General features: G+C 45.8%; 1 protein-coding gene across 2 annotated transcripts in view; it reads right to left on the bottom strand.

Moving 5' to 3' along the window:
• The window catches only part of TGFBR2 (transforming growth factor beta receptor 2), an 89,380-nt gene that overhangs the window by 35,442 nt on the left and 29,720 nt on the right, over nt 1–24,218 (bottom strand). For both annotated transcript variants that reach the window (XM_047099658.1, XM_047099657.1), the window contains exons 2-3: nt 16,568–16,736; nt 11,232–11,422 (exon numbers count right to left, since the gene is read on the bottom strand). In XM_047099658.1, the coding sequence (XP_046955614.1) occupies nt 11,232–11,422; nt 16,568–16,736 (360 nt within the window). The remainder of the gene's footprint in view (nt 1–11,231; nt 11,423–16,567; nt 16,737–24,218) is intronic.

Raw genomic sequence — 24,218 nt, forward strand, 5'->3', positions numbered from 1 at the left:
CTGTAAATCATTCCATAATCTAATGCCAATAGATCCAGCTGGAGATCTATTAGGACAAAGTCTGAACACTGGGATAGTTTCTTATTTATTCTTTATATTAAGCTTATTCTTTGTATTAAATCAAATGTGGCCATCTATTTACTGGTTTTCATGCTGTTCTCTAGAGTAAAAGACAACAAAATGCCTTCTTCTTCTATGGGACAGATGACCGCTCTTAAACTCTTGGTAAGTATGTCACCCACTTCCCTAAATCATTTCTGTTTCAGGTTGAACATCTCCGTTTCCTTCAATTGCTCTTCAAAAGATCTATGTGTCAGACTCTAAAGTCGGCCTGCCGAACATATGGCAGGCACCCAAGAAATGCCAGGTCCATTTTCTAAGTGTGAAGTGATGTATTCTCTGAAATCATTCTTGTTATTCATGATTCTCCATGTTTCTCTAGACCCAGCCACAATACTTGGAATGTTATCTGTGTCGCAAAGTTTAACTGGGACTCTCATGCCCCTTCCTATGAGCACAGTTGAAGACTCATTGGTTAGTTGGTTCTATGGTTTTGTTTTGATGCTCTCGGTCAGATCAGCCTGAATTTAATGTGACCTTAACTCACCTGTAAACCCTGGGGTCTTTATCACATGAACAGATGCCAAGCCAGCTTTTGGTAAGCTACTTTTCTGCAATCAACTTGCCTCTTTTTCTGGCTTTTTCCACGTGAACCACAGCTTGTTGCAGTTCCTCCCACCTGAGGGTCTCCACTTCCTCCAACTGTGCACACCTCCCCACCTCCCGCCCCACCTTGACTTTGCCGGGGCAGTGGTACCCCAGTTTTCCATCCTACCTTCCAGTCACACTTTGAGGTTTCAAATGATGCCATACAAGTTCACCAGTTCTAACACCTCAGATGCCTCCACCCAGTAACGCGCTTGGCCTTGTTCGGGAGTAGCTGCTTGTAAGTTACAGAGAGCATGGTATTACCCTGTGTTAGAGAACCCTCCTGTTCCTCAGGGATGTGGTAATACAGGTATTTTGTTTGGTTGTTTTCCTCCTCCTCTAACCTACAAGGCTGCATTTTAGCTACTTCCTGTGGTGGCTGCCATTCTCTAATTGTTGCCATTCTTTTCCAGGTTATACGAGGTACATGATGAAAAATAGAAAAATATTTGGCAGAACAAACTGTCTTGAGTTCAGTGGTTCCCAACACTGGCTGCATATTAGAATATCTTAGGGAGTTGTGTTGTTGTTTTTTTTTTTTTTTAATCCTGATACCAGGACTCAGACCAATTAAGTCTGAAACTACAGGGCTAAGACCCAGTTAATGAGTGGTTTTTAAAGCCTCTCAGGTGTTTCCAAAGTGCAGCCAAAGCAGAGAACGACTTCAGCTGGATGGGAGAAATAGGTATTCTGAATAGGATGGGACCTGGAAAAAAAAGGAATGGAAGGAGTTTTAATGCCTACATTTAGGTCAATTGGATTTTTTTAAACTATGTTTTTTAAATTTATGTTGAGAGAGACAGAGAACAAGCAGGGGAGGGGCAGAGAGAGAGAGGGAGAGAAAGAATCCCAAGCAGGCTCAGTGCTGTCAGCTTGGAGCCTGATGTGGGGCTTGAACTCACAAACCGTGAGATCATCATGTGAGCCAAAGTCAAGAGTTGAACCCTTAACCAACCGAGCCACCCAGGTGCTGTGGATCAATCGTTCTTGACAATGGAACATGCTATATCCTAATGAGGCAATGCGAGGTACATTTTTTTTTTAAGTAAAAACATGAGTTATGTCCTTAAAATGATGAAATGTTACAATGGATGGACCCCACTCCTCTGTAAATCATTCCACAATCTAATCCCAATAGATCTAGCTGTAGATCTAGGATAAGGTCTAAACACTGGGATATTTAAAAATTTATTCCTTACATGAAGTCAAAGTGGACTTCCTGTACATCCACGTATTGGTTTTCATACCGTTCTCTAAAGCAAAAGATAAAAAAAAAAAAAAAAAAGGTTCCTTCTTAATGAATGTATAATGATTGCTGGTAAATTTGATATTTACACAATTAGCACCATGCAGGAGTGATTTCAGGATCAGAAAAGATTTTACAAAATCTTGTCAGCCAGATGTCCAACTGGTGGTAAATACAGCCTCTGGAGTTTAGTATGAGCGGAAATGAAAGTCAATTTCATGGTGGTTAGCTAGCTTCCTGGTGTTTTTCCACTGGTGGGGCGCTGAGACACTTGTAAAATAGCCAAAGGGTCTCTGCGGACCCTTTTCACAGTCACCCATCCATGTGTTGTTTGTACAGCACAAGGAGGTGGTCATGGGGGTGATGAGAGACTACAGACGTCCCACCTTATTGGACCAAATGTTTAACTGGTCACTCACATCCAAGTGGATGGGATTCGAGATTCCACTCTGCCATGATTCACAGTGGAATGAGGTTCCAGTGTAGACAGATTCACAACCAGCAACCACATCTAACCTCAGAGCATCTTTGTTTACTTTGCTGCTTAGGGAAAAAAAAAAAAAAAATCTACAAAGGCGAGTTGCTTTGCCCGGAGACGCCACAAATACATTCTAAGCTGCACTTGACTGAGTCACAATGCCCTCTGGCATGTACGATCTTTATTATTTCCTTGGCCAGACATAGGCCGTATTCACAGATTCAGAGGATGCTTTCTAACCTAGCTCATTCATAACCAAAGGCTCCTTCAGCACTGAATCATCACCTCAAATAACTGACTTCTCTTCCCAGGAATGAAACCAGTGAGTTTAATCCATAATTTTCTTCCTCTTCTAACAACTCTTCACAACCATATTTCCACACTTAACTTTTTTCTCCTACATTGAGACCAGAAAGTAAATCTGGTTTGCTTCTCCTACAACAAAAACGCACAGCTGGCGGGCCAGCTATTTTGAGTAGCGACTGCACAGTTCAAAGGCAGCACACCCAGAACTCACGGAGCTGCCAAAGCCCCTTTATTCTTCTCATTTCTTCCACGTGAGAATGAAGAGTTTCCCCAAGAAGCCAGCCCCGTGATGCTGGGACGGAACAAACACAAAGTGCGATTTAAGAGAAAGGGGGCGGTGCTCCCAGGTCCTCTCTGACTCAGAAACCGATACGAGTCAATAAAGTGCACGAGGCATGGGATCGATACACGGGAGTGCGTGTGCTGGATGGCGCGAGGCCACGTTATTAAGGTCACAATAGGTCCGGGGGGAACCAGCTGGCTGAGATGTTCTGCTAGCAAGTTAAACACAGACAGGAAACCGCGTGTCTGATACTGTAAAAAAATCATTTGTCTTCCTGCCAGAGTTAGGCTTGCAAACCGAAGAGGCTGTTTTCATTTAAAAGAAATTCTACAATGAGAGGGGAAGGAATGGAACTCTGTGGCTACCGGGAGCCCTGGTCTCTCTTCTCTCAGCCTCTCAGGTTCAAGGGCATGCTAACTGCAAAAGTCTGCACGTAGCTGGCACGTCAGCAATGAGACAACACATTGGGTGGCAGCCTGTATCGGACGGTCTGTTTCTCTGTTTAACCACATCGGTTGAACTCTGAGTCAGAAGTGGTTTCTAGAGTCCTCGTTTCTAAGTTGATGACAAATAATTGATGTGTTTACTGATAGTCCCATCCTGTTTAACAACAACAACAACAACAAAAATCTCATGTCACCTACAGATAGAGACAGTAGGGAAAGAAGACAACAAAAGTAAAAGGCGGGTTGTGGAATGAAGGTAAACAGAAGATAAATGTGGAATACAGGCAGGCAGGGGTGGTGTCAGTAGCCACATATCTTGCTAGATGCTCAACTCAGTTGGTACTGAAGGGGGGTGTACGAAAAACACGCTCTCCATCAGGGGTTGAAGTCCGTTTCTGTAAATGAAGTGTTACTGGAACACAGCTGCATCCACTTGTTTACAGGCTGTCTCTAGCTGCTTCCACGGCAGGGTTGAGCAGCCGCAGGAGGCAGACTCTGTGGCCCAGAAAGCCAAAAACTATTTCCCAACTGGTCCTTTGGCAAAAAAGTTTGCTGACCTCTGTTCTATACGCCTCAAAGCGTCCATAAGATCAGACACAAACGGGGCCCCAGAGGGGAACGGTCTTTCTAAGGCAGAGAGCTGAGAGAAATTTCTCCCGGCTTCCTCCTGAAGATACCACCGCAATGCAGGGAACAGTTTCCCCAACAGCATTCCTTACCGTGAACATATCACCCTGATTTCAGTGCACAAAGCTCCTTGATCATCTGGCTGAATCCAATAAGTAATAGTAATATTTATGGACAACGTTTATTGAAGACTTGCTCTGATCCAGGTACTATTCTAAGTCCCCTAAGTGAATGAAGTCATTTATCCTCACACTTATCCTGGTCATAGGAAACACTATTTCTATCCCTATTTTTCAGAGGGGAAAGCCGAGGCGAAGTAGTCCACTCAAGGGACAGTTTATAAGTCGCTTAGTTGGGATGTAAACTCGGATCATCTTACTGGGGGGGAACCATGAGCTTCTCAAGAGATGGGCATCCTGCTCGCCATTCTTTACGTGATAAACGTTTCTCACAAACCCATGAACAGTGGAAGCCTGAGGTTGTACTTCTTGCCAAGGACTTGCTGAATGGTGACTGTGTATTGCAGTTCAGTGACCAGTCATGTGCCCACAGAACAGGCAGCCCCTTATGTGAAGGGTGCAAACTTGCACGGGTGTAAGCCTGATTTAAAAAGCATACACGACCCACCCCACCCCCAACCAGACCTGACTGTGGAAGGGTGAGGGCACTCCCTGAAGAAGAGACGAGATTCTCTGATTCTCTGTGGGTAAAAGCTGGAGAACCAACGGTGGGGTCTTGGGAAATGCATGCTACTCTCTGGAGACCCATTTCTTTGGGAGTAAAATGAAAAGTGTAGATAAGCTTCTTTCATGGGACTCATTTCAGCCTAAAAAAAAAAATGTGACTCAAAAAAACTAGGAGAGGACAAGCACTGGCCAGGAAGGAGAGAAAAGGAAAATGTTGGGACTGCTGGTGGGAAGGTAGCAGCCACTATGGAAAACAGTACGGTGGTTCCTCAAAAACTTAAAAATAGAAATACCATACTATCCAGCAACCTGACTTTGGGGTAAATAACCCAAGGAAATAAAAACAGGCTCTCAAAGACATACCTATACTCCCATATTCACTGCAGGATAAATCCATAATGGCTGAGATATAGAAATAACCTGAGTGTTCATTAATGGGTGACTCAATAAAGAAGATGTGGAATATATCCATATACAGCCATAAGAAGAGAATTCTGCCATTCACAACAACATGGATGGACCTTGAAGGCATTAAGTAAAAAAAAAAAAAAAAAAGAAAAGAAAAAAAAAGGCAGAGAAAGACAAATACCGCATGTTATCAACTTCTTATGTGGACTCTTAAAAAAAAAAAGTCAAACTCATAAAGAGTAGAAAAGTGGTTGCCAGGGCCTGGAGGGTCAGAGAAATGGAGAGAGGTTGATAAAAGGGTACACATTTTCAGCTACAAAGTGAGTAAGGTCAGAGGATCTAATGTAAAACACAGTGAGTAGAGTTGAAAATGCTGTCTTGAATAATCGGAACTTGCAAGCAGCGTTTAAATGTTCTCACATACGCACAAACAGGTGGGGTGATGGATGTGTTTAACTAGATGAGAGGAATCCTTTCATAACGTATGCGTATATTCTAAATGTCTTACAATTGTATTTGTCTATTATGCCTCAATAAAGCTGGAAAAAAAAAATGATGGCAGAAAAAAAAAATAGGACTCTAGGAAACAAGACAACATCCCTGCAAGTGGTTAGCCCACGTGGCCAACCGACAGTAGACTCTCAACCCGAGGCAGTGATCGCGGCTGCTATTGTTCTAACTGTTCTATGAATTACCACGGCCTGGGCCTCGGACAAGGCTTCAGCTTTCTGGCTCTTCAGTTAAGGAAGGCGTTGGGTCTCTGGCCTTAAAACCAAACTTTTCAAAGTTCACGACTTGAGTTTAATGCTAATTCCCTTTCCTGCAGAGTTCATTTCTAGAATGAGCAGCTCAGCTCCAAGTCAGGAGGAAAGGTGGGATGGCCAGGAGCCCAGTCACCTGGGAGCAGGAAGTTCCTATAAGTCACTTTCTTGTTTTTCACGTACCCAACTCTGGCAGATGACCATAACAAACAACTGAAGAACAAACTGATTCAGGCAAACTCTTTGTAACGTTACTCTATTACTTGTCCAGGGCTCCCCGGGGCTACTAAACATCTCCTCTGTAGACCCAATTGAGAACAACGTCTTAAAAGCATTCCTAAGTGTCTTCTTGCTTTGGGAAGTATTAGGGGACAAATCCGGCAGACAAATTAGCATGAACATTATCATGCAAACGAAAGAAATGTTACCTAAAACGGGCCTGGTATCTACATGCAGACGCTAGCACAAAGTCTGTGGAGTGAACAAGACATCAGGTGTATCAAGAAATGAACTTTACCATCACTGTTGAAAAACACATTTCCCTGGGGAGTTCCGTTAACGCGATTCATGAATGGACCGAGTACAGTATATTTAGCTCATTTCCAAAGAACCAGGGTTAAGACCAAATGCACTCCTCTTGGGCTGATTAGCTCAGCAAGTTGCCAGCATGAACTTAACGAGACCCATCTCTGGTGCCGTGCCTAGCTGGGTGAGTTCACACCAGTGCTTTTCACACTTCAGCGTGCAAACAAATCACCAAGGACACGGTTACAGGGCAGATGCTGATGCAATAGGTCCCGCAGGCTGTGTACATCTAGCAAGCTCCCTGGTAATGCTGGTGTGCCAACACTCCGTGTATGAAAGGTTTCCACCATGCAGGAGAGCTGTGCTCCTTGGCACGGGGTTCTCCTTCCCCAGGGAGGAAGGAGTAAAACAGAAGGTACCTACTGTGCGCTGGCTACTGAGCTGGGCCCTCCTGGCACCACCTGTAACTCCCAGCCACCCCAGGCCACAGGCCCCCCACTATCAGCACTAGGCGGTCAACAGTGGCAGGCCATTCAGCGAGACGGGCACGTGGCCCCAGGCAAGCGTTCGGCTGGAAAAAAGAAGAGGGGGTGAATCCCTCTAGCAAGGACACAGTGTGATTACCCTCATCACTAATCTGAAAGGCACTTGTGAGTCTTCCTAGTTTTATTTAGCTGCCTCCTGCTGTGATTCGGAGTCAAAACAGGAACAGCGTGCCTAATTTGTAATATTATCCTGCGATGTCAGGGCTGTGGTTAGCTTTGATTAGAAATCCTAGACCCAAAACGCTCCCCTTCCTCTGTGAAGGCATGCGGACGATGAGGCTCAGAGTCCAGCAAAGCAAGCCCCTCCGTGTATGCGAGAGGGGTCTCAATGCTCTGCTGGCATGCCATGGTCAAAACCCGACCGCACGACCTCAGTGCCGGAGGAGACCTAGGCACCGCACAGTCCTGGCCCAGGTCTTAACCAAAAGTGCCAAACCTGTACAAAAAGCCCAACGAACTCCAGCAGCGAGGAGTGACTCCCCACGCTGTACTGGGCACTGACGTAAGGGCTCCGCACGCACGCATCTATTCAATTCTGACAACATCACAACACCGCCCCAGCCCCCAACCCTGCCCTTTAATTTCCGTTTCATACCCAAGAGGACTGAAGCAGGGAGACATCAGGTAACTGGCCCAAGGTGGCAAAGCTCATAAGTAGTAGAACAGGCCATCGATGCAGGGAACCCACCTCGGGCTCCCACCCTTAACCAATTACACTACACCGTTTCTCTTTCCTAAAACAGCAAAAAAATCATCTCCTTGCTCTGAGCGCTGCAAATTGAGTGTCTTCACTGCACTTGGAAACCGTTTATGGAATGAATAAAGCCGAGTGGTTGCGTTTGATTCTTAAAGGTTCAGTGGGAGATCGATCACCGCATAATGTCTCTGCAAAGTGGATGTGTCATCTGCAAGTAAACAGGACAGCTGTTTGCTCAGGGTTCCCTCCTCCCACATTCTATGCTCGGTCCTGGAGCCTCACAGGTCTCCTCTGACTAGCAGCTGTCACGAGGCCATCAAGAAGGACTAACACAACCACCCGCTCTTCTAGCTGGAATCTTCGGTCTGGGGGAGTCCAGGGGCGGACTGGGACTTCTCGGAATTCTACACAACGCCTTTTAGCAAGAGAGAATCTTTCAGAGACAGGATTCATTCTCGCTGAATGTCAGCTATCGTGGCTAATAGCCCTGGAAATAAGATCTACATTTAAAAGGAAAACCATGTGGCTTACCTTTTGCCCTTAAATATTTAAGAACAGTGGAAGATGTGAGTAATTATCACTCACAGCGTTTGCAGATCAGAAATCTGGCAACAAGAACAGAGCACCGTACGAATAAAAATACAGCATAAAACACTTTATAGTGTTTGTGTTTGACATCTTATTTGACATGGAATGGAGAAATAAAAATTGCTTCAAGACATTTCATTCCTCAGCATAAGAAAGAGATGGTGGCAGTAAGAAGGGATGTGGATGCCCAAATGTTGCTAATTATGTGGCGTTTTACATGGAGGAATTATCCCACTGCAGAGAAGGGAGGTGCCTAAAAGGCAAACACTCCCTGGAGCATTTTAAGAGACTCTGAAGTCATCCAGACAATCCAGTCATCAGCTGTGCTGGATTTCCTGCGTTGTAAATGAGAAACTGCCTTTATGCTGATTATCTTACCTCATAAGGAAAGAAATAGTCTGATAATGAATAAGAGGGAAAGTACGGACATGGGCCCATGATGATCACCTGAGTTGAAATATACTGCACGGGGCGCCTGGGTGGCGCAGTCGGTTAAGCGTCCGACTTCAGCCAGGTCACGATCTCGCGGTCCGTGAGTTCGAGCCCCGCGTCGGGCTCTGGGCTGATGGCTCGGAGCCTGGAGCCTGTTTCCGATTCTGTGTCTCCCTCTCTCTCTGCCCCTCCCCCGTTCATGCTCGGTCTCTCTCTGTCCCAAAAAAAATAAATAAACGTTGAAAAAAAAATTAAAAAAAAAAAAAAGAAATATACTGCAAACTGAAGTCATTAACAGCTTCTTCTTTTTTTTTTTTAAGAAGAATTTTGGCCCCTCTTTTTTTTTTTAATGTTTATTTATTTTTGAGAGAGAGAGAGAGAGAGAGAGAGAGAGAATGAGAACACAGGCTGGGGTGGGGCAGAGACAGAGAGGGAGAGAGAGGATCCAAAACAGCTTCTGGGCTGTCAGTGCAGAGTCGGATGTGGGGCTCCAACCCATGAACCGTGAGATCATGACCTGGGCCAAAGTTAGACACCTAACTGGCTGAGCCACCTAGGTGCCCCTGAAGTCATTAATATCTCAAAAGCTTATAGTAATATAACTATATATCCAACTTTGAGGCCATTTACTAACTTTTGTCCCTTCTGGACAGAATAAACTCTTCCACGGTGGATAAACCAGTTTGCAAAAGGAGAGACAAGTTTCATCGATGGCAGTAAAACTGTTTGGATATTCTACTATTAGAGATTAATCCCTTAACCTTAGACTGGGAGTTCTTTGAAAAGGTGAACTGCTTGGGGAAGGTTCATGTGTTAAGTCAGTACATCAGGTGTTACCATGCTTTAGTGTGATTTAACACAGTTATATCTTCCCACCTAACTCAAATTACACAAGAAAAATGAGACAAATGGATTATAGGATGAGAAAATAGGAGGGAGGGGTGATTTTCGAGAGTGTTGTGCTGACAAGATGAACGTGTCTGACTCTGTACAGAGAATCTGGAATAGGTAAGGGGTTAGACAAGAAGAGGAGAATGGGAGGAGGTGAAAGACACAGAGAGAGAAAAAGGTGGGTCAGCAGTGCTCATGAGCACCATACACAAAGCATGAGACCTCGTTTTCCATCGCTGGGATATACATAGCAGCAGGGATGCTGCGTAAACCCGGAACTTGTGTTCTAAAAGGATTTTTTATTGAATCAGACCTCCTTGGGGCTGAAATCTATCTTACAGAAATAGTAGCACAAATGTACAAGACGTTTTTGCAACGATATTCAATGTAGGATTAAGTGGAAAAATGGAGACAACTAAGTAATCTACCAACAGGGAATAGTTAAATCAGTCATAGAAGATAATCCACATTATGGAACTTCTAGACAATAATTAAAAGGCATGCAGTACATCCATATGTATTGTCTTATTTAAAAGGAGAAGTAAGGGGGCTGGGTGAAAAAATACTGTCAAATAATATTTATAGTATGATCAACTATTTGCACTGAAAGGTGAATGAGGGTATGGGATGGATAGATAGATGGATGGATGGATGGATGGATGGATGGATGGAGAGACAGATGCATGGATTGAAGGAAGGAAGGAAGAGAGAGGGGGAGGAAACAGGGAAACAGAGGAGATAAGGAAGGATAATATGAATGGATGACAGAGACAAGCATGCATCCAACAAACTATTCATATTGATTATCTACTGGGTTGAGAGTGAGGAGAGGAAACTTACGTACTTCCATTTAAAATTTTTACAGGCTGTGGATTGTCTGAATTTTTGATAAGGAACACATACTATTTTTGTGGTTAAAAATCACTGAATAGTGGTTTAAACTGAAGGAATAGTGTGCGCTCTCTTTTTAAGCTGAGTGAATGCTGAACTTCAAAGATGGAGGCAAGACTCTAATCTCATCTTTCCCTATAAACCCTGGGTCGTTATTTTCTGTCTGCGTTTCAGCTCTCCTCAGAGACGGGGCATTAATAAGTACCCTTCAGACAAATCCTGAGAACAGGTACACAAAACTTCTTGACTTAATTCAAAGTAAGTCTTCAAGGTAAGACAGCCTCCTCCAATCTCTAGACCAGTAGTTCTCATACTTCAGCGGCATCAGAATCGCCTGGGGGGCTTATTCAAACACAGATTGCGGGGCCTGCACCCAGCGTTTCTACTTCCATAGTCTGGGGTGGGGGCCCGGAATCTGCGTCGCTGACAAGTTTTCAGGTGATGCCGCCGCGGCTGCTCCAGGGACCGCACGGAGAGCCACTGCTGTCGGGGAAGAAACTATTGGTTGCAGGCCAAGAAGAATGTGGGCCCTATGAGCCAGATTGGCTCTGGGCCAGGACCAGCCCTGTTACTCCTTAAGCACCTCGTCCCGCCAGGTGCCTGGTTCCTAATCCACAGAGCGTAAGCTCCCTGTCTAGTCCCAGAAGGATGGAGCCTGAGACTCTGGACACAGAGCAAGCGGGGCTCCAGACACTTAGGGGAAGAAGACTCACCTTCTGAGAAGATGATGTAGTCATTGCATTCATCGGTGCTACAGGAACACATAAAGAAAGTCTCGCCCAACACCTTTTTTTCCTTCATAATACACTTGGGAGAAGCAGAGTCTTCAAGAGCAATTCCATGGTAGGTAACCTTGGGGTCATGGCAAAGCGTCTCTAGGGTTATGTTCTCATCGTTCTTTCTCCTAGGGCGCAAAGGAGAGAAAAAAGAGGACGGATAAATACGGTCTTCTGGGCAGAAAAGCAATCTGGCCTGTGTTGCCTTCACAAAGTTGTTCTAACAATGGCAGCTGGTTCCTGTTCTCCAGCATTAACAGGCTGTCCTCCAGTCCCCTGTGCTTTTTCTACTCATTTTGGTTTTTCCATTGCATAGTCTCAAAACCCATTTATGTCCGTAAACACGAAGGCTTTCCTTGGAGGCTGTCCTGCTGGAGAATTGTACACATTATGTCTTAATTAGATCAGTAGAAAGGAAGGCACGGTAAACGGAAGATTGCTAGGGACTCAGGATTAAACCTTCCATCCTGAACGCACCACCGGGCTCATGCCGTATCCCCAGTTTATCTGGCAGGATGAGGGTCATGTCTAGCTTCTACAATGTTCTCACTGGGCCCCAGAGCACTATGAGCGAGGGCGTGTTCCGTGTCAGCCGATTGCTGGGCTGAGCAAACGGAACAAACTTCCTAGAGGAAGGACTGGCAGTTTCCCGACTCACAGAAAGGGACAGAAGAGGAAAAAAAAAAAAAAAAAGACACACGGGAAAGAATTGCAAGGTGTTCTTCATGTACAGTTCGGTGAAATAGTTTATGCTGTCTTAAACAAATTACTTCTACATTTAGTATCCCTTTACATCACATATTTGAAGCCTAACTCAGCGAAGGGCTCAGAGAATCTCCCACGTGGCATTTTACTTAGGCCCTAGAAATTAGGGGCGCCTGGGTGGCTTGGTCGGTTGGGCGTCCAACTTGGCTCAGGTCATGATCTCACGGTCCGTGAGTTCGAGCCCTGCGTCGGGCTCTGTGCTGACAGCTCAGAGCCTGGAGCCTGCTTCCGATTCTGTGTCTCCCTCTCTCTCTACTCCTCCCCAGTTCATGCTCTGTCTCTCTCTGTCTCAAAAATAAATAAACGTTAAAAAAAGTTTAAAAAATAAAAAAAAAATAAAAGTGACATGATTAATGTCCACTGTTATAATTGCAAAAGCCAAAATAAAACTCTGGCATCCTTGAAAATGTGCACCATTCTCTGCCTGTTTCAATCCGCTCCTCATAAAGTTGCCATCTTGGAGGACTGTGTCCAACACCAAGGTTGGTTTGACCTCTTTCCTCCCATCTCTGACCTCTTCAGATGCAAAATACGTGTGGTCTTGAAAGGTAGTCTCTATATCTGGAGCGGGGGTTGTCTAGGGAAGGGTCAATAAGGCCTCAATGACCATCAATTTGCAAATATAATCTCCCGTGGGAAGGATTCTGAATGCGTGCGACTGAGTGCACACGCGTGCCCACATGCCCACACACACTCACCAGCTGCTCCCCTCCCGGCAACAAGCTCACTGCTTGCAGCAAGGCAAATGGGAGGCAGGTTGGAAGCAAGAAGCAGCTGAGGTACAGCCCTCACCTGGAAAACAGGTAGGCCATGTCCACAGGGGAAGAGCAACTTTAACAGTACCACCGCCAGGGTGTTAAATTCCAGGACACCAATGGGCAATATGTCAACAAGGATAAGAAGAGCAGAAGTAAGGGTACAGATAGAACGGTCCAACCAGGAATACAGACAGCGTGTCTGGCATCCACGCAACCTAGGGTTGGCTCCCGCAAAGGCAAACGGGCCCTTGGCGAGAGAGCTCAAGGGTTCTGGAACTAACACTCCAGCAGGCACGAGAGAAGCACGCCCTTGCTGAGCAGGTCCCTCCTGGTAAAGGAAATGCCACAACCGGAATCCTTACTCTAGGGTGGCTAGCGGGGAACAAAGTGAAACCCAACTTGGCACGATCACACAACGAACCATGCCTATTTAAAAAACCCACTTATCCTTCACCCCAAAGCTACTGAAAGTCTTGGCAAAAATGACAGGCCAAGAAGCACCTCCCTCCCTGCCCCCACCGCGAGGGGGGTGTGTGTTGTGTGCGTGCCCAGAGATGGTTGCTTTTTGGTTCGGGTAACAAACTGAAGGCTGAGTCTTCTGTGCCCCCCAAGTAAAAGTAGGGTGTCTCTTCCTTGTGAAGCTTCTAGAGCCCAACGAATGGAAGGAGGAAGGAACTGTGGGCCGTGAAGGAAAGCTGCTGTATAATCCCTGGGCAGCTCCCTGAGCCTCTTGCCTGCCATCTCCTCGCTGCTTAGAGAACTAAAACTGCAGAGAGGAAATTCAATTAGAATACTTGAGTCTGGGGAAAGTCCTTAACTGCTTTCTCCACTCACTCCTGTAACAGTGCTCCCTGGCAGGCAAAGCCAACTCTGAAAAACAGCTTCAGATGCAGTTGAGCATAGGAAGGGAGAATACGATGGAATAAATACAGACTTCTTTGTGCTGAAACATTTGCTCTGAGCCATTAAAGGGGTTTGTCAACATCCACTCAAAAACAGAAACACAATAATGAAATTAACTTTGGGTCCAAATTATTTTCATCCTTGGCAAGAACGTACGCATCTGACACGGTATGGGGGCGCAGCTGACATCAGTTAAACGAACAAATGAGTCAATGAATGAATGAGAAGAACACCACGACGAAAAAGGCACTGGCATGCACGAGCAGGGGTAGAGCCTTTCCATTTCCACATCTGGCTGTTAGCTGGGCTTCCCTGGAAACGGACCTTAAGGCGAGATTTCTGCGGCGAGTTTCTGGAGAGGCACCTGTAAGGGATGAAGGAAGGAGCACTTCCTACAGCAGGAGCTGAGCCACAATGCAAGGTCACAGCAAATGACTCCCTGATCCCTCAGAAGATGTAAAGCTAAGATGGCCAGTCAGGGCGGTCCCAAAGGAGGCAACGTGGCCTGGCATTTTGGACCCTGGAGTCAATCAGTCACGGGAGGCTGGCTCCCCATGGGGAGGGGCAAATTTGAGCAGAGGCCACGTGAGGGCAGAAGCTCCAGTCAGTGGAGGGAGGGAAATTAGCTGGAGGGACTCGGGTGATCCCTCAGCGGCGACTGGTGCCAGCAACTGAGGGGGTGAGAGCTTCAGTGCGGAGGAGGGTGGGCAAGATGTGCGACAGCACCTCTCACTTCCCTTTCTCTCTACCGACACTCCACCCCCACGGGAGTATTTGTCTTTGCTGAGACAGGTAGAAAAACAACACTCGCTGTATTAACTCTTCATGGTGGGCACACCAAGGAAACAGGGAGGTCTTCTCCCCGCTACATGCTCGCATCCTCTGAGACAGCGAGTAACGCCTCGTTCCAGAGATTGGAATTTCACAGCGACTCGATTCACGTGCCATCAGTGGGGCTTGGACCACAGGTCAAAATATCTATCAGATGAGCCTGTCTGGGGTTGCAGAAGTAAACTCTCACGTCACGGTGGAGATTTAAGTAAAGGTGATCAGCAGAGACCAGACGCCAAGGAGGAAGCTTTGAGGCCATAACAATCTGGTGCCTCAATCTTTCCTGCATTCGACTCGATGGGTGGTCCCCCAGCCTCCCCTGCACTTTGACTCCTCAGACGAGGAAGCCTGTTTTGCTGGTAGGAAACCACAAGTGTGAAAATGTTCACACTTATACTGCAGGCCGATCCCTTGTTCATTTGACGGATCCTCTTTCTGCCCTTCAGAATGATGGAGAACGAGTTTATTATAGTTTCCCCTTGAGCGGCCATCCACCATCTCTCAACAGAGCCCATGTCTTCTCTTTACTGGACTCACCATGTCAGATTGTGAGGAACAGCTGACACAGCACAAGCTTCCTAAGCCTGCAAGCGTACCGGCCCCTCTTCCTCTGAACACGCTCTTTGTCAAAATCCCTTTCGCAAAGACGGTGCTCAGAACGGGACCTGATGAGGTTGGCAGGTAGAGCAAGCCGTCACGACAGCTACTGGCTGTTAACATTCTTAAGAAACTCGTTCATCCCCTGGTATGTATCGAAATTTGCAAGCTTTTCAGATCTATCATCAAGGCTAACTGTATGTGGTCTGGAGAAAGTCTCAAAAGACTTCTCCAAAAGGCGGTGGGGTGGGTGGTGGGGGGCGGTGCAGGGAGACATTTGGGTTTATCTTCTCATTCGCCGGGATGCCGGGGTGGCTCAGTCGGTTAAGCGGCCAGCTTCGGCTCAGGTCATGATCTCACACGGTCTGTGAGTGCGAGCCCCGAGTCGGGCTCTGTGCTGACGGCTCAGGGCCTGGAGCCTGCTTTGGATTCTGTGTCCCCCACTGCTCTCTGCCCCTCCCCCACTCATGCTCTGTCTCGCTCTCTCAAAAATAAATAAATGTTAAAAATACTAAGAAAATAGATAGATAGATAGATAGATAGATAGATAGATAGATAGATACAGATATTCTCATTTGCCAACTGACCAGGAAACGCATAGGTTACTTAAGAAAAAATTGGCTGACAAATTTAAAACATCAGAGTAAGTCTGCAAATGCTGTATTTCATTAATGAATTTATACATTTTATAAAAGAGGACTCTTTTAATCTCTATTTTCCTTTTATCTCTTGCTCTTACTCCCAATCCCAAACTATGAATGAATCAAAGGATTTATGAGCACCGTGCGTGTGTGTGTGTGTGTGTGTGCGCGTGCGCGCATGTGTTGAAGGGGGAATGAGAGAGAGAAAGAGAGAGAGAGAGAGAGAATATGAAGGGAATGTGATCTAAGAAACAAGCAGTTCTGATCCCAGAGCGAGATGGATTATGTAGCCCAGTGGTGCTGTGAGTAACATGGCCAGGACTTCTGACTAATGAATGGGCTGTTTTTCTGGTTCTCCTAAGAACTTCCCTGTTTTTGACAAGGTCTTTCCTCTTTACACAGCCACCTTTCATCCCCTCTCCTCCCATAAAACAAGACTGACATTGCCTCAGAGAAACAAAGCTCCTGGTATCACTCTGGGGTACCGAGCGGGAGGTTGTCAGTTAAAACGACAAGTGGCAAATGTCTCTCCTTCATACAAGGAAGGGGTCCCAGACTTATTGTAAACACTTCAGGCCATCTTATACACTGTCACACCCACATGTAAACAGAGCCACGGGGGTGTGTATGTATCTGAAAACATACAGAATATCTCCGGAAGAGAGGCTGCCTGAGGGAAAGGGACAAGTCAGGGGGCCAGGGGACACCCTGACTTTACGCACGGCAGCGCGCATCACTCAGAAAAGAGAGAAAAGGCAGATTTTCAGAGGCCACTTACCAGACGGCCAGACAGACTTCGTGCGGCCTCTCGCAGATAGACGTGATGCTGCAGTTGCTCAGGCAGGATTTCTGGCTGTCACAGGTGGAAGATCTCACGTCACAAAATTTGCACAGTTGCGGAAACTTGATGATACCATTGTTGTCGGTGACCATCATGCCATTGTTAACTGGGGAGGGAAAAGCAGGACACATTAAGTGAGTATCTAACTGCTAGGCAGCCTGCCAGCGGACCCCCGATGATGTGCTGCAATTGCGAATGAAATAAAGTCATGCCTCTATGTCAGATCAGAATTTCCTTCACACAGGCGATTCGTAATGAAAGCCATTTCAGGGTGGTGGTGGCCGGGGCGGGGGGACGTCTGAGTAACTTCTTGACTTTGTCAGGGGTCACCTAAGGCACTCTATCTACAAACAATCATTCCATCCAGAAACAGCGAACCGATCGGTCTACTGCATAGTTCTGGGTGCTGGAGGCACAGAGAACACTACCTTAAGGAAACCATCATTTAGCTGAGTGGACAGACAAGGAAACAAATGAGGGCAGGGTAACCCAAAATAGAAACACAGAAGATACAGGATCCTAACGAGGGCCACCACTTAGATGGGCAGAGAGAGGTCACAATGGAGCAGAGTTGTGCGGTACAAAAGCGTGTGGGCCAACTCAGAGGAGACACTGTAGGTGAGGCAGGACACTGCTGTCATTCTCCTCACCTGCATGGGAAGAGCTACAAGGGCATTCTTGGCCAGAGACTGGTTCTAACTTCTCCCCATTGCCTTGAAGGAAATCAGTTAATCAACCAACACTGACTGTCTCTGAGAGAGAATCCCCAAAATTGGCAAGGCTCCAGGCGCCGGAGTCCCGCAGGTGAGTGAAAGGTGAGTTCTACCTCGAGAATCTACCACCTGCTACGTCTCTGACTTTATCCACCGCCACACCCCCACCAGCCCCTTTACTCCTTACCCGTTGCCTTTTAAGACACATAGGCCTTCCCCGGAAGAAGCCGAGTTCCTTCCTCCCCAGAGCCTTTCACTTGCTATTCCCTTTGTCTGGCTTTTTGTCACCTTCCTGGTCTCCAGTTAATGTGACCTCTTCATCCTAAAGCAACCCACAAGTAACTACCACAGAATTCTGTTTTATCTCCTGCACAACTATCTCAGTCACTTACTTGCTTACAATCTATCCACCAAGATGCAAGCTCCATGAGCTTTCATCTGCCCTGTTTACACACTGTATCTCTAGTGCCAAGAAGACGACCTGCTACATAGAAGGTATCCAAAATATTTGTCAGATGACTACGTGAAGAATGAATACATAAAGGACTAACTATAAGAAGTTCACATTTGGCTTTTTGTATCAAGCGGGAAAGGATACGTAACTTCTTCCTTCAGATTGGGGGGTGGCGGGTGTGATTATACATGCAATATTCATTCACAGTCATCAATAACATACTGAAGACAGACTTTTCTTTGCAAGACACATGCTGCATGTTAACAGACCATTAAAAAGGGGATAACACTACCTTCCCTTATTTTTCCTGCATGAGATCCATTTCTACTGGCAAAAGTGGAAGTTCAATGGATGAGTTTGAGAGTCAAGAGAAGTAAAACAAGGCTACTGTGGGTTGCGGGGGGAGGGCGCCTGGGTGGCTCAGTCGGTTAAGCGTCTGACTTCAGCTCAGGTCATGATCTCACAGTTCGTGAGTTCGAGCCCCACATCCGGCTCTGTGCTGAGAGCCTGGAGCTTGAAGCCTGCTTCAGATTCTGTGTCTCCCTCTCTCTCTGCCCCTTCCCCACTTGTTCTCCCTCCCTCTTTCTCTCTGTCTCTCAAAAATAAATAACATTAAAAAAAATAAAAAATAAAGACAAGGCTACTAGGCATTTGGTCAACAAACATGAACTCAGAGACACTTATCGACTGGACTAAGAAAGATTAGGTGCCTAGACCACCTGTAGCACCATAACAGTCACTGGCCATTAGGAAGCTGGGAGGTACGTTTCTCCCAGGGATTGCCCTTGGAAAGGCCTGAGGAGAGCCTCCCCATCTCCTCCCTGTGTCAAGCATGCTCCTGCCTAAAGCCAAAGGAACGACTTCATCACCCACCCCCTGTCTCTCCCTGTCCCGTGAATTTCAGATTTCTGTCATCCACACTTTGCCACAAAACCCTCTTCATCACTTGGGCACAGCACCTGTTTCCTGGGTCTCTAAAAATACAAACATATATAAATTTAAGATTTACTTTCTTGTGGTAACATTAAATATAGAAGAAGAAGAAGAAGAAAAAAAAAAACCAAACCCATTCATCCCTCGCAGGCCTCAAGTTCATTTCAGGAAGTATATTTTTAGGCAACAAACTATTTTGAAATTTGTCTCCCAGACCCAGAGCTCTATGCTAAGCTAAAAATACAGGCTAAAATACTTTCTGAACCTTGTGTTCAATTTGGGACTAACACGACAATGAATATATATATATATATATATATATATATATATATATATATATATATACGTATATATATGTATATTTGCAATAGTTAGATTTGGATCTATTTATGAAATAACTAACTTAACCCTTTAGATTTCCCTATAAGACATTTGTAAAACAACAAAAAGCTGGAGCATGTTGTATTTATGTGAATTTTTTTTTTTTTGGTATAGAGTATGTTTCAGACAGACAAACATGCATTTGCCAGAAGCTTTGTTCTTTTTAAATATAAAATGAAGCCTCCATGAAATGGAATTAAGCCTTCTAGCATTTTAGGATTTTAGCCTGTATTAGCGGTTACCGACTTTGAGGGCATGTTAGAATCAATCACCTACGGAGCTTTTAAAAGATAATGAGGCCCAGGTCCCACCTCCAGATACACTGATTTAATTATGCTGGAAGGCAGCCTGAGCATCAGGATTTTAAGAAGCTGCCTGGATGATCCTAACGTGCACCCAAGGCAGAGAATCCTGACCTAGAATTAACTGAAAACAACATGACCGGCGCAGAACAAAACAAACAACCCTCCCACCACACACGCACACACACTTGCGCGCGCACACACACACACACACACACACACACACACAACTTCTGTGACCGTAATGGAGCAGCCCCTCCATAAAGCCAGGAGTACCAGCCCCTAAAAGGAGTCCTTCTCAGGGATGGCTAGTGCTTTTCTAACACAAGCTAAGAAGTGTGAGAAAAGTCAGGAGAGGAGTGCAAACAGTGAGTCCACTGTTGGAAGCCACCAGGGCAGCCGCAGACCTGTTGACAAGTAGAAGGGCTTTAGATCTGATGCCTACAAAGCACAATCAACAGTGAAGACACCAAAGAGGGCCATCAAAGAAGAGAAAGGCTAGAGAAGGGCCGCCAAGCCACACAGCTCTGGGGGTGGCATTCCGACCGCAGTGTGTGCAAACGGGGCCCCTGGAGACATGCAGGTCTACAAAGCCGGCTGCCTACGGCAAGACCCAGAAAGGGAAGGCCTTTGCAATGAACCCTGGGAAAAAGGCAAACAGCCAACTTCACTCCCTACTTGGAGGTACAGGTGTGTGTGTGTCGGGGGGGAAGGGACAGTTTACAGTGGGGATTCATACACATCAAACACCTACTGTGCACCAAAGGATGTTAAGTTATCACATATGGCGTCGTAAGTACCCAGTGAAGAGGCCTCATCTTTCTCTTTATTATTGTAAAAGCGACCACTGCTAAGGTGAACAGACTTTTTAAGGTTGAGCAGCTGTTTTTTATGTTTTTGTTTTTCTGAAAAATTTGAAAGCCTTTACCCGGGGCATATTCACTATAATTTCTTGCCCTCCCTTCTCCAGCCAGCCACTCCCTATTCACCGACCTCAGGAGGCTCCCTACCTTGACAACTCCAGCCAGCCAGTAAACATCAGCCTCTGCTTTAAGCCAGTGTTCTCCCTGGTGAATACGTGTGCTGGTGGCATAGAGCGAAATGTAAGGGGCAAAGCTTCTCTTAAGCTTTGTTGGAGGTCATCTAGTTTTGCTAAAAACTTTATGAAGTCACTCTGAAGAGATGGGGGAGACATACTTAGGACGTTTTGGTTACCATTTCAGAGGGCTGACTTACAGACTCCCTGAAGACCCACAAGCCCCCCACCGCCGAAGATTCCAAGGACTAGCCCAGAGTCCTCAAGAATCACCGATAGCACCCTAAGTAGCACACCGCTATTCAGAGTTGGGGGGGGGTTCCTGGGGGGGGGTGCAGGAAGGGCCCTAGTAGCTATTCACCAGGTGCATGATTCCATCTGTGCATTCCAATCAACAGAAGAAGTTACCACTGCAACCTCAGGTATCAAACATCTTATGTTTGTGAATACGTGTTTGTGAAGCCAAAGTAATGAAAGGTGAGTGGATATATGTGAATCACCAGGGACAAAGATATTACCCTAAACACCACAACAAAAGCCACCTAATTAACCCCACAGTAGACCCTAACCAACTTCCGAATGACTTCCAATTCGGGTTAAATTACCCTCCTGCATCTTTAGTTAGTATGTTCTCATATTAGTGAACATTTTTAGTGTCTCTATGCCCTCTGTGCACAGCTGACCATCTTCAGGGAATTTTCTACCCATACCAGGCAAATCAGCTATTCATAATGTCCCCCAGAAAGAGGTTCCAATAAGAACATCTCTCACCTAGAAAGTCATTCGCTAAAGGAAGTGAGCCTGGGTAGCCTCCTTCAGCATATGATGGGGTCACATGGCACACCGCATTTCACTTCTCTTCAAACAAACCCATGAGTAATACCAAGACCTTCAGCCTAGCTCATACTGCCTTCCTCATTTTAGGGCACATTTTCCCCAAACTCATTGCCTGGAGACACAAGTTCCAGGTCTTGAGAATATGAATTGAGTAAAAGCTTAGCTGTGTCTATTTCTGGAACAACACTGTTGTCTTTGAAGGTTAGTGATGAGCAGCCTAATAAGGCTTAGACTTATTCCAGATAAATATTAGATATGACTATCGGATAGGAATTCTTAGTCCGTTATCTTTGGAACGGTGGCAACTGTTAACTGAAGTACTAGGTGAAATCTCAAGATTCTACACATAATCTTAAACACTTCGCCAGAAATGCACTCCCGTGTGTTTGAATTCATGCATCTATCTCTTGTTGCCTAGTGATGCGTTTTGGGGGGCACCTAAGAATGAATTCGTTCTACAAACACCTGTGGAGGTCTTGTTTAGTGCTATTTATTTCAGAGCAGGACCACGAAAATTGATACAATTACCTGCAGCATCTCAAAGAATAATCCATGGCAACTGGTGAACAGAACTCCACATGCTTCTGAGAAGTGCTTCTCAGATGTTACGAGGGGCACAAAGATTTGGGGAATATGTTTAAACCCCCAGGTGTGGGCTACTGTATTGGCTCATGCGATTGTGGGGCTTGCAAGTCCAAAATTTAGAGGGCAGGCCAGGGCTTGGAAACCCAGGCAAGAATGAATGCTACAGCACTGAGACACAATTTCTTCTCGGCGAAACCTCTTCTGCTCCCAAGGCCTTCCAACTGGTTGGATGAGGCCCAATCACATTACCCAGGGTAATGTGACTTGACTTAGAGTCAACTGATTACAGTTGTTAATCACATCTGCAAAGTACCTCCACAGCAACACCCGGGTTAATGTTTGATTGAAGAGCTGGGCCCTGTAACCTAGCCAAGTACTCATTAAACTGAGCATTACAGGTAGAAACTGAGACCGTTCCCAGATTCTGCTGATGCCGCTGGTTCACGTGTTGGGGAGGAAGGCTAGGGGGAGCCCAGTTTTTGCCTGGCCATTATTTCCCCTTCTCCACTCATACTGGATCCAGCAAAATTAAATACCGTTCCTCACCTTTTTTACAGGCGTGTCTCATCTTACAGTTCTTTCCATCTGCTTTTCTCTTGAGTCTGGCCTCTTAAACGATCACAGGCCCAGAGGCTCTGATCACCATATGGGCCCAGAATTGAAAGACTTGTTCTCTGAAAGAAGGTTTTTAATTGCAGTTGGCATTTCGGAGTCAGACACTGAGGCGACCATCTGGCAGACAGCCGCCATGGTCTGTGATGCTGGCAACAAATGCCCCACGGCCCCCGAGACCAGGTGGGACAAGTGTATTGGCCCGTCACACACGTCCTCCCTCCAGAACAAAGCAGCAAGTCAAGCAGCCTCAGAGCAGGCCCTTCATAACTCTTCACGGAAGAAAGACATTTCCAAGGGAATAAAATACTTTGGCCTATGACTATAAACAAACAAATAACACCTCGTGATTAAGTCGAAGATATTTTAGGAATATTTTTCTTCTCTACAGCATAGCTGGAAATCGTAACACAACACAATACCTTCTATTTTAGTTTTAAAAGTATTTTAACCGCCATTCCCTAAGTAATTGTAAATATCTGGAGAGCAGGGGAGGTGGGCTCTTCTTCAAGTGATAGTCCCGCACGGTCTCTGAAGGACCAGGATGAGTCCTAGAGAAACCATCGCTTAGTTAACTTGGAGACCAGAGTATGGGCAGGAAAGAAACAGAGATAAGTGGCCTGAATACATCAATTCTTTTCGTGCAAATGTTCTATGATAATACTTTTAAAAAACCTTCCAAGGATGACCGAAACAATACTCGAAAATCTCTCTGAAATGGCAGAAAAATCATTCTAGTCAAAAACCTAATAAGAAAAGACGTATCCTTTCACATTGAAATTGCCTACCACATGGCCAACCTTTAAGGATCTGTCAAGCGTCTGTGATATTCTCCACGTCCCAAGAGATTTAAAACAAACATCTGCCCTCCTGGGGCTTACCTTCTAGTTGGAGAAGCAAAATTATCAAATGTAACTGACTTGTCTTTAAATGCAGGCATGAGGTCAAAAAAAGGAGAGAGACTGGCACAGGAATACCCAGTTTTATGGGGGGTGGGGGGTGGGGGGTGGGGATCGGTCCTTGAAGAATGGGTGGCTTTGGCAAGGGAAGGACAAAAAGGCACTCTGCGGGGCGCCTGGGTGGCTCAGTCCGTTAAGCCTCTGACTTCAGCTCAGGTCATGATCTCATGGTCCGTGAGGTCGAGCCCTGTGTTGGGCTCTGTGCTGACAGCTCGGAGCCTGGAGCCTGCTTCGGATTCTGTGTCTCCTTCTTTCTCTCTCCTCCCCTGCTCATGCTCTGTCTCTCTCTTCTCAAAAATAAATAAACGTTAAAAAAAATTTTTTTTAACTGAAATAAAGGCACTCTGGGCTGAGCAAATAGCTCAGACCAGGAGAGTCTGAGCAGAGATGAGATCTCTGAAGACAGAGAATCATTCATCAAATAGGCATCCTGCATTTGAGTGGCACATGCATGTTCTGGTGTGTATGCTATTCACAGGACTGGCTCGATAAGTGAGATTTACAAAAGGCAAGGAGAGTTGGGAAGGCAGAGCAAAAGCCCCGGGACCAGAAGCACAGGAGGCAAGAACTGAATCTCAGACGTAGTCTGCCTCCTCTCATAATAGAAATATTCTAATCTAGGAATGAACTGAAGAAACTCCAGGCCTGGTTTAAAAACTTAAAAGTCAGGGGCTGGCAAGTAAACTAATGAATCTGGACAGTTGTCAACCATCCTAATAAAACTCCAGCCTAAATTCACTAAAAAGTAGGTAACTGTGAATAAATCGGAGAGGAGG

Source organism: Lynx rufus, unplaced genomic scaffold (assembly GCF_022079265.1).
Source record: "Lynx rufus isolate CCGP_SWC_20201006 ecotype Redwood Valley unplaced genomic scaffold, mLynRuf1.p SCAF_5, whole genome shotgun sequence".
Lineage (NCBI taxonomy): Eukaryota > Metazoa > Chordata > Mammalia > Carnivora > Felidae > Lynx > Lynx rufus.